This window comes from Hemiscyllium ocellatum, chromosome 4 (assembly GCF_020745735.1).
Source record: "Hemiscyllium ocellatum isolate sHemOce1 chromosome 4, sHemOce1.pat.X.cur, whole genome shotgun sequence".
NCBI classification, from domain to species: domain Eukaryota; kingdom Metazoa; phylum Chordata; class Chondrichthyes; order Orectolobiformes; family Hemiscylliidae; genus Hemiscyllium; species Hemiscyllium ocellatum.
Genome location: NC_083404.1, coordinates 140,736,277 through 140,747,436, shown reverse-complemented (window position 1 = coordinate 140,747,436; position 11,160 = coordinate 140,736,277). Strand labels below are relative to the sequence as shown.

At 47.6% G+C, this 11,160-nt stretch overlaps 1 protein-coding gene across 4 annotated transcripts in view; it reads left to right on the top strand.

The window, feature by feature from the left end:
* Nucleotides 1–1,205: 1,205 nt before the first annotated feature.
* Nucleotides 1,206–11,160, top strand: part of rmc1 (regulator of MON1-CCZ1) — a 56,715-nt gene continuing 46,760 nt past the window's right edge. For 2 of the 4 annotated variants that reach the window (XM_060823921.1, XM_060823920.1), the window contains exon 1: nt 1,206–1,376. In XM_060823921.1, the coding sequence (XP_060679904.1) occupies nt 1,266–1,376 (111 nt within the window). In that variant the 5' untranslated portion in view covers nt 1,206–1,265. Of the gene's footprint in view, nt 1,377–8,734; nt 8,942–11,160 lie in introns of all 4 variants that reach the window. The other 2 variants (XM_060823922.1, XM_060823923.1) reach the window with 2 other exon arrangements.

The following is an 11,160-nucleotide window of genomic DNA, read 5'->3' as shown; positions in this document are numbered from 1 at the left end:
TCAGTATATTGGGTCCAGGTCGATATGCTTATTGATTGAATCTGTGGATGAGTGCCATGCCTCATAGTAGTGACAGCCAGACTACTGCGACCACTAGGACTCATAACAGCACACAAACCAACAGCCACTCTCAGACAACAACTCACCAGAACGAAGGAGCCGATACCCAGCATGAGCAAAACCAATGTAGTGTACAAAATCCCACTACATAGGACAAACAGGAAGACAGCTAACGATCCGCATCCATGAACACCAACTTGCCACAAAACGACACGACCAGCTATCCTTAGTAGCCACACACTCAGATGACAAGCAACATGAATTCGACTGGGACAACACTACTATTATAGGGCAAGCCAAACAGAGCTGAAAATGTGTTGCTGGTTAAAGCACAGCAGGTTAGGCAGCATCCAAGGAATAGGAAATTCGACATTTTGGGCATACTTTCCTATTCCTTGGATGCTGCCTAACCTGCTGTGCTTTAACCAGCAACACATTTTCAGCTGTGATCTCCAGCATCTGCAGACCTCATTTTTTACCCAAGCCAAACAGAGAACAGCCAGGGAATTCCTAGAGGCATGGCACTCATCCACAGATTCAATCAACAAACACATCGACCTGGACCCAATATACCGGCCACTGCAGCGGACAGCTGGAACTGACAACCGGAAGCGGCAGATTCAAACCACTACAAATGCTGGAGGAAACATCACCGAAGCGCTTCACAGGAGGCTCCCAAGCACTGAGGATGTCCCCACGACAGGGGACGTGATTTGGAGATGCCGGTGTTGTACTGGGGTGTACACAGTTAAAAATCCCCCAACACCAGGTTATAGTCCAGCAGGTGTAATTGGAAGCACTGGCTTGGAGATGAAACGTCTGCAACACAAATTCCCAGCTCTGCGAACACAACCACAACAGATCTGTTTACACTAATAAAGTAGACAGCCTGCTATTTTTCCCCGTTATATACTATCCCATTCACTCAGTGAGCTCAATGAAACACAGCATTACTCTCACCTCTGACATTGGTTGTGAGGAGGAGCCAGGCTGGGCAGGGAGAAAGACCGCAACACGCGTGCGCACTCTGGCGGTATCGGACACACGCATGCGCAGAGCTCACGGGCTGCCGGCGATACGCCTGCGCAGTGAGCCTGGTTGTTGTCCGACGAGCGTGCGCAGAGCCCCGCGATGTCGGTGGCGCGCATGCGCAGTGCGGGGAGGTGACTGTAAATTGATGGCGGGAGGCTGAGCTCCTGGTGACGATGATGGAGGCCCCGTCGTACGGTCATTACCTGGAGCTGAGTGACACTCCCGTGCAGTTCGAGAAAGTCTCCACCGTCAATAATGTCTTTTTCGATGAAGCTAATAAGCAGGTGAGACGGAGGACCAACAACTCCTGTCAGTACCACCGACAGTGTCCACTCCCTCAGCGCTGACCCTCCGACAGTGCGGCACTCTCTCAGCACTGACCCTCCGACAGTGCGGCACTTCCTCAGCACTGACCCTCCGACAGTGCGGCACTCCCTCAGCACTGACCCTCCGACAGTGCGGCACTCCCTCAGCACTGACCCTCCAACAGTGCGGCACTCCCTCAGCGCTGACCCTCCGACAGTGCGGCACTCCCTCAGCACTGACCCTCCGACAGTGCGGCACTCCCTCAGCACTGACCCTCCGACAGTGCAGTGCTCCCTCAGCACTGACCCTCCGACAGTGCCCGCTCCCTCAGCGCTGACCCTCCGACAGTGCCCACTCCCTCAGCGCTGACCCTCCGACAGTGCGGCGCTCCCTCAGCGCTGACCCTCCGACAGTGCGGCACTCCCTCAGCGCTGACCCTCCGACAGTGCGGCACTCCCTCAGCACTGACCCCCCCGACAGTGCGGCGCTCTCTCAGCACTGACCCTCCGACAGTGCCCGCTCCCTCAGCACTGACCCTCCGACAGTGCGGCACTCCCTCAGCACTGACCCTCCGACAGTGCGGCACTCCCTCAGCACTGACCCTCCGACAGTGCGGCACTCCCTCAGCACTGACCCTCCGACAGTGCGGCACTCCCTCAGCTCTGACCCTCCGACAGTGCCCACTCCCCCAGCACTGACCCTCCGACAGTGCCCACTCCCTCAGCACTGACCCTCCGACAGTGCGGTGTCCCCTCAGCACTGACCCTCCAACAGTGCGGCACTCCCTCAGCACTGACCCTCCGACAGTGCGGCACTCCCTCAGCTCTGACCTTCCGACAGTGCCCGCTCCCTCAGCACTGACCCTCCGACAGTGCGGCACTCCCTCAGCTCTGACCCTCCGACAGTGCCCGCTCCCTCAGCACTGACCCTTCAACAGTGCGGCACTCCCTCAGCACTGACCCCCCGACAGTGCGGCGCTCTCTCAGCACTGACCCTCCGACAGTGCCCGCTCCCTCAGCGCTGACCCTCCGACAGTGCGGCACTCCCCCAGCACTGACCCTCCGACAGTGCCCACTCCCCCAGCACTGACCCTCCGACAGTGCCCACTCCCTCAGCACTGACCCTCCGACAGTGCGGTGTCCCCTCAGCACTGACCCTCCGACAGTGCGGCACTCCCTCAGCACTGACCCTCCGACAGTGTGGCGCTCCCTCAGCACTGACCCTCCGACAGTGCCCACTCCCTCAGCACTGACCCTCCGACAGCGCGGCACTCCCTCAGCACTGACCCTCCGACAGCGCGGCACTCCCTCGGCACTGACCCTCCGACAGCGCGGCACTCCCTCGGCACTGACCCTCCGACAGCGCGGCACTCCCTCGGCACTGACCCTCCGACAGCGCGGCACTCCCTCGGCACTGACCCTCCGACAGCGCGGCACTCCCTCGGCACTGACCCTCCGACAGCGCGGCACTCCCTCGGCACTGACCCTCCGACAGCGCGGCACTCCCTCGGCACTGACCCTCCGACAGCGCGGCACTCCCTCGGCACTGACCCTCCGACAGCGCGGCACTCCCTCGGCACTGACCCTCCGACAGCGCGGCACTCCCTCGGCACTGACCCTCCGACAGCGCGGCACTCCCTCGGCACTGACCCTCCGACAGCGCGGCACTCCCTCGGCACTGACCCTCCGACAGCGCGGCACTCCCTATGTTGGCACTGTGGTGAAGTAGCGTTGCCTCAGTAGTGAACCTCCAACAGTGCAGCAGTCAAGAGTGTGTTCAAGTGTCAAGCACGATCTTTGTGTCAAAGATTTGGAGTGCTGCTTTTGTTTTCTCCCTGTATTGCTGATATGTTGAGAATCTGGCATATTCGAAGAAATAATGCTGATAGTGTTTAAGCTGCACAATGCCCATGGAAGGGGTGGGGGTATGAAGAGAGAGAAAGAACGAAAAACAATGTGTTTTTGTTATTGACCAGATCAAGGAATGTTTGGCATGACAGGATGATTGATTTACCATAGACTTCTCCAGTGTAGCAACAGGCCATTTGGCCAAACAAGTCCACACTGACCCTCCAAAGGGTAACCCACCCAGACTCCTACCCTCCTGACTAATGCTCAAACCTACACATCCCTGCACAATATGGCTGAATCACTTAAGCTGCCCATCTTTGGGCTGTGGGAGGACACCAGAGCACTCAGGAAACCCACACAGACACAGGGAGAATGTGCAAGTTCCACATAGACAGTCACCTGAGGCTGAAGTTGAACCAGAATCCTGGTGCTGTGAGGCAGCAGTGCTAACCACTGCGCCACCGTGTTGCCAGGTGCTGTGAATACACATTTGTTAAAAGTTCACATCATTTGTATGTTCTCCCAGTTGAAGTCTGTGGTTGTAATATGTATTTTTGCAGCATATGAAGACCAGTTTGCAGTCCTGAGATGTCAGTTTCTGAAGAAATAACAAACAAAACTCTCAACATCTGAAGAATACCATTAATGCAGTTGTCCCCATCCTTGAGTTCCCTCTTTCCACAATAATCTAATTGGCATAGTTCAGAAAATGGCCATTTGCCCCATTGGATCTGTCCGTCCCACTGGATCTGTCCATCCCTCTGAATGAGCGTTTCACTTTGCGGAGTTCTCCTGTTTGCTCTTCGTAACTGGGATAGGACCCATCAGATTGAAAAATAGCAGATGTGATGCCCTCTATTCAAGAACTGCACGCAGCAAAGAGCAGGAAACCACAGACCAGTTGGCCCAGTAACTACTGTTGGGAAGATGCTCCAAACTACGTTTGGAAGTTAGAGCTGGACACTTGGAAAATTTCAACAAGATTAGTGTGGTTTTATGAAAGGGAAATCATGTTTGATTGTTAGAGTTCTTTTGAGAAAGTAATAAGCAGTGTAGCTAAAGGAATACCTCTGAATGTATTGTGTATAGATTTCCAGAAGGAAGTTCACAAGGTTTGACATCATGGTTTTTGCATAAATTAGGGGCCTATAGTCTTTGGACTAACATATTACATGAATTGGTTGGCTGATTTGGAAGCAAAAGGTGTACATAAATGGGTTGTGTTTCTGTTAGCAGGATGTGATGTGTAGCCTGCCACAGGCTTTCAGTATTGGTGCCTCAATTATTTACAGTCTATGTTAATGATTTGGAGGGAGGGACCAAATAAATCGTTGTTGTGGATGGCACAAAATTAGGTCGGAGAATAACTGTGCAGAAGACATAAGTCTGAAAACGAATGTAGATCCTAAAGTGGGTTGGCAAAAAAATTTCAAATGGAATATAATGTGAGGGAAAAACATGAACGTGTTGACTTTGCAGGATGAATTTTTGGATGATGTGAATGGTAGTGGTCAATTAAGCAACTCACTGCAGGAGGTGGCTCCACCAATTTTCCCATTCTCGATAATAGAAGAGCCCAGCACGTCAGTTAGGAGATGAGGCTGAACCATTCACAGCAATCTTCAGCCAGTAGTACCGAGTGGATGATCTATCTTGGCCTCCTCCAGAGGACCCGGCATCACCGATGCCAATTTCACACAATTTAATTCTCTTCATATGATATAAAGAAAGGGTTAGAGGCATGGATACTGCAAAGGCTACATGGACCCTGACAACATTCTGGCAATAGTATTGAAGACTTGGGCTCCAGAACCTGCTGCTGTCCTAGTCAAGCTCTTTCAGTACAGTTACAACACAGGCATCCACCTGATAATATTAGAGGAAATGACAGCCTTGTGGCATTATTGCTGGACTGTTTGTCCAGGGACCCAGGTATTGTTCTGGGGACCCAGGTTTAAATCCCACCACAATGGATAGTGGAATTTGAATTCAGTCGGAATTTGGAGTGATGGCCATGAATCTATTGCTGATTGTCAGGCAAAATATTCTGTCGGGGAGGAAACTGCCACCCTTACCTGGTCGGGTCTACATGTGACTCCAGACCCACAGCTGACTCTTAACTGCCCTCTGGGCAAATAGAAACACGCAATAAATGTTAGCCTAGCAAGCACACCCTCATCCTTTGAATGCATTCTTAAGAATGTAGAAAATTGCCCCAGTCATGTCCTGCACACAATAAATAGGACACATCCGACCCAACCAATTAATGCCTCATCAATCTACGTTTGGTCATCAGTGAAGTGATGGAAGTTGTTATCAACAGTGCTTTAAAGCAGCATCTGCTCAGCAATATCCTCCTCACAGATGCTCAGTTTGGCTCTGCTGTGACCCCTTGACTCCTAGCCTCATTACAGGTTGAATTCCAGAAGTGAGGTAAGAGTGGCAGCCCTTGACATCAAGGTGACTCTTAACCCAGTATGGCATCAAAGAGCTCTACAACAAATGGAATCAGTGGGTATCGGGGTAACTTCTGCATTGGTTGGAGTCTTACCTGACTTAGAGGAAGATGGTTGTGGTTGTTTTCGGTCAGTTACCTCCGCTCCGGGGGCCATCTCTGCAGGAGTTTCTCAGGTTAGTGTCCTAGGCCCAACCATGTTCAGCTGCTTCAATGACCTTTCTTCCAGCATAAGGTCAGAAATGGGGATGTTCATTAACGATTACATGATGTTCAGCACCATTTGCAACTCCTCAGATACTAAAGCAGTCCATGTCCAAATGCAACAAGGTCTGGACAATATCCAGGCTTGGGATGACAAGTGGCATGTAACATTTGCACCACACACATGCCAGCAATTACTGTGTCTCCAATAAGAGACAACATAAGCACTGCCCTTTTAACATTCAACATCCTGGAGGGGGTTATCATTGACCAAAAACTAAGTTGGTCTTGCTGTATTAACAATGGCAACAAGAGGAGATCAGAGGTAGGAATACTGCAGCGAGTAACTCCCCTCCTTACTCCTTAAAGCCTGTCCATCATCTGCAAAGTACAAGTCAGAAGTATGATGGAATACTTCCCACTTACATGAAGGATGCAGCTCCAACAGCACACCCAGCACAAAGCAGCTGCTTGATCAGCAGCGTATCCACTCCCTCCACCACTGATGCTCAGCAGCAGCAGTGTGTACTATCTACAAGATGCATTATAGAAATTCAGCTTGTCTCCTCTGATAGCACATTACAAACCAATGGCTTTGTTTAAAAATACAAGGTCAGTAGATACATGGGAACACTTTCAAGTTTTATCCAAGTCTCTCATCTTCTGACTTGGAAATATATCGTGGTCAAAGTCTTGGCACTCACTCCCGAAGGACATTGTGGGTCTATCTACAGCACATGGACTGCAGCTAATCAAGAAGGCAGCTTCTTGAGGATAGCTAGGAATGGGCAGTAAATTTAACACCTATGTCCCATGTTTGAAGTTTTTCCTGTTTATTCAAACAGTGAGATAAAATGTGATCTGGGTGTCCTGATATTTGAGATAAAAGTGGGGGTCTTTATCTTGAGTGCAAAATTACATACTGGGCCTATATCTGTTGGCATGGAGAAGAGTGAGCGTCAATCTCATTAAAACATAGCGAGTTTGGAGAAGATTTGTAGTTCAGATTGAGATTCTGGATGTAGGTTTGCTTGCTGAGCTGGAAGGTTTGTTTTCAGATGTTTCATCACCATTCTAGGTAGCATCATCAGTGAGTCTCCAGATGAAGCACTAGTGGTATGGCCCGCTTTCCATTTGTGTTTGGGTTTCCTTGGATTGGTGATGCCATTTCCTGTAGTGATGTCTTTTCTGGTTCTTTTTCTCAGGGGGTAGTAAAAGGGATCCTAGTCAATATGTTTGTTGATCGAGTTCCGGTTGGAATGCCATGCCCAATGATACCCAAAAGAATGTGTACTCAATGAAAACAGTTGGCCGAGTTCTCAGTAACAAAACCGAACAAACAGACAAAACACGTCCAGAAACCCTAGCCACTCTCCCCTCCATCAAAGATATCTCGGAAATGACTGCCAGACTACTCAGACCTCTTGGCACCATGGTAGCCCACAAACCCACCGACACACTAAAACAGCAGCTAATGAACTTGAAAGACCCTATATAGACAACAAACAAAACTAATATCATTTACAAAATACCTTGCAAGAACTGTAACGACACTGCATTGGACAAACAGAAAACTAGCCACCAGGATACATGAACATCAACTAGCCACAAAAAGCCATGACCCACTCTCACTAGTATCCTTCCATGCAGATGAGGAAGGACACCACTTCGATTGGGATAACACATTCATCCTAAGACAAGCCAAACAGAGACGTGGACGAGAATTCCTAGAAGCATGGCATTCCAATCGGAACTCTATCAACAAACACATTGACTTGGATTCAATTACCAACCCCAAGAAAAAGAACAGGAAATGGCATCACCAATCCAAGGAAACCTAAACACATAAATAGAAAGCGGGCCATACCACAGTGCTTCATCCAGGCACTCACTGATGTTACCTAGTTTGGTGAGGAAATGTCTGAAAACGAACCTCCCAGCTCAGTGAGCAAACTTACATTTGTTTAAACATGTTGGAACCTGAGTGAACGTGACACTTGGCAGTGTGAATGGTGGAGGAGTGTTTCTTTATGTGGTTGAGACTAGACCTAGATTTAAAAATAAGTGGTCATAGAGTTTAATAGCTCAAGAAGACCCTTTTGGCCTATCATATCTGCACTGATCATCAAGGACCTACCTATTCTTCTCCTGTTTCTCAGATCTTGGCCCATAGCCTTGGATGCAATGGTATTTCAAATGAATTTAAACAAAGAACTGTGGATGCTGGAAATCTGAAGCAAAAATGAACATTTCTGGACAAACTCAACAGGTCTGGCAGCATCTGTGGAGATAAAGCAGAGATGTATACTTAGCGCCATGTGCTTCCACAAATACACTCTCTTGACTTTTCTCTCCATCAGCACCACCTAAAGCTGGATCAGAGCTGCCCTGCCCCCGTCCCCTATTTCATTTCATTCTTCGGCTTGTTTGTCAATAGCAATTCAAGTATTCATTTAAATGCTACATAAATGTTTTGTCTCATTTATGATGGAGGTGAACAGCATTTTTGTTTTTCTCTGAAGAATGTTAGTTTTTGGTACTCTCTCCAAAGGAAGAGAGAGTTGTTCATTGATGGCAAGGATAAATAGATTCTTACCAATAAGGGAGTCAAAGATTATCAGGGCTATGTGATTAATGTGCATTTGAGACCATAATCAGGTCAGAGGGGCAGTTATTTCTTTTAATTTGCATGTTCATAAATGCCTATCTTCGTTTACAGACAAAAATCTAAATTGACGTTACATGTATGAATTTAACAAAAAAAATTCTCAATTCTGTCCAGTTCCTTCATGATTTTGAACCTCTCTGTTTCAGTGTTTATTTCTAGTTATTTCTCAGGGTATGGTCTTCACTGGCTGGGCCAACATTCGCTGCTCATCCCCAATTGCCCTTGTGAAGGTGGTGGTGAGCTACTTCCTTGAATCGCTAAAGCCCATACAATGTCAGACTACTCATGATGCTGTTATGGGGGAAGTTCCTGAATTTTAACCTAGGTGATGCTGAAAGAACAGTGATATTTCTCCAGGTCAGAATGGTGAGTAGTGTGGAGAGAATCTTTGAGGTGGTGGTGTATTGAGGACTCTGACCGTTTTCCCAGCTGACAGGAAAGTAAGTTGTGCTGTTTGTGCATGAGGTGAGGTGCCCACCTTTGACCCATTCAACCACATTGTGATGTTGCTGCTGTCTCTGAATTGTGCATTGGACTGACCACCATTTGTGCCACGGTAAGGAACAAAAGAAAGACAAAACAAATGCACAAGAAAGCTTTTACTTATAAAAGTAAAAGAGTAGAAATAAAGTTGAACTGATAGTGAAAGAGGGGATAATGAAGAGAAATAATGAAAGAGTGAATCAAGATTTGATTATTTAGTGCCGTGCTGACCACCCTCCGACTTAAAATTTGAGACTTGGACCGGAAACAACAGTGCTGAGCTTAAAAACCAATTGGTAATTACAAAAGTTTGGGGACAGAACTAGCTGGAGTAGACTGGGAAAGAGGTTTGGCAGGGTGAGGATCAATGACAGATGTTTAATCTCAAGACATAATCTCAGAATAAGGATTTGCCTATTTAAAACAAATGAGACATTTCTTCCGAGGGGATTAAATCTCTGCAATTCTTGTTGAGACTGTGATGGAATGATTTTTAATTAGTAAGGGAATTGAGGTTCATGGGGGGGGTGGGGGGGCTAGAGTCAGGAGAGTGGAGTTGAGGATTATCAGTTTGGCCATGATCTCATTGGATGACAGAGTAGATTTGTTGGGCTGAATAGCCTATTTCTGCTACTATGTCTGTGGTCTCAGCTTTGTTTTCAAATTTCTCATTGGCTTAATACAACTCTCTTCCATCTCTGTAATTTCTAAACCCACAATCCTTCAATTCAGGCCAGTTGCTCCTCCTGGATTTTTAATGATTGTATCTTGAGATGACATGGCCTTGAGCTCTAGAATTTCCTGCCTAATTGTCTCCATTTCTCTGCTGCCCTCTCCTCTTTTTATGACAGTCATAGAGATATATAGCATGGAAACAGACCCTTTGGTCCAACCCGTCCATGCTGTCCAGATATCCCAACCCAATCTAGTCCCACCTGCCAGCAGCAAATGTGTTGCTGGTCAAAGCACAGCAGGTTAGGCAGCATCTCAGGAATAGAGAATTCGACGTTTCGAGCATAAGCCTTCACCTGCCAGCACCCAGGCCATATCCCTCCAAACCCTTCCTATTCATATACCCATCCAAATGCATCTTAAATGTTGCAATTGTACCAGGCTCCAGCAGCTCATTCCATACACGCACTACCCTCTGCATAGAAAAGTTGCCCCTTGGGTCTCTTTTATATCTTTCCCCTCTCACCCTAAACCTATGCCCTCTAGTTCTGGACTCCCCGATCCCAGGGAAAAGATTTTGCCTATTTATCCTATCCATGCCCTTCATAATTTTGTAAACCTCTATAAGGTCACCCCTTAGCCTCCAACACTCCAGGGAAAACAGCCCCAGCCTGTTCAGCATCTTCCTTTCGCTGAGATCCTCCAACCCTGGCAACAACCTTGTAAATCTTTTCTGAACCCTTTCAAGTTTCACAACATCTTTCCGATAGGAAGGAGACCAGAAATGCACGTAATATTCCAACAATGGCCTAACCAATGTCCTGTACAGTCGCAACATGACCTCCCAACTCCTGTAGTCAATGTTCTGACCAATAAAGGAAAGCATACCAAACGCCTCCTTCACTATCCTATCTACCTGCAACTCCACTTTCAAGGAGCTATGAACCTGCACTCCAAGGTCTCTTTGTTCAGCAACACTCCCCAGGACCTTACTTTTAAGCAATTTCTCCAGATCTTGGTTGCCTATCTCCTTTTGAGCTCAGCATCAAAGTTTGTTTCTGTGGAATGTCTTCAAGCGGTTGACTCCATCTATGAGTAGTTTATAATAAGAAGTTGTGAAATGAAAGAAGGATTGCGATAAAGACAGAATGAGTAGAGCAGGGTATAGCTTTTATTTCTCAGAAAAGGAATTCTGTAGTAATTCTAACTTTGCTGTATGGAAACTGACTCAGTAAAAATGGTGTCTACACATTGAAAGTTTCTAAATGGCTGTGAATTGTTTGGGATGTTGTGAGCTTGTGAAAGGTGCTATGTAAATGCAAGTATATCTTGGTACAACACAAGTAAACTTTGTTTTGTAGTACAGAGCCTGAGATTTGGTAATAAAGCTCTTAAATAGTCTTTTGTGTATTGCACAGATCAGGATGTTT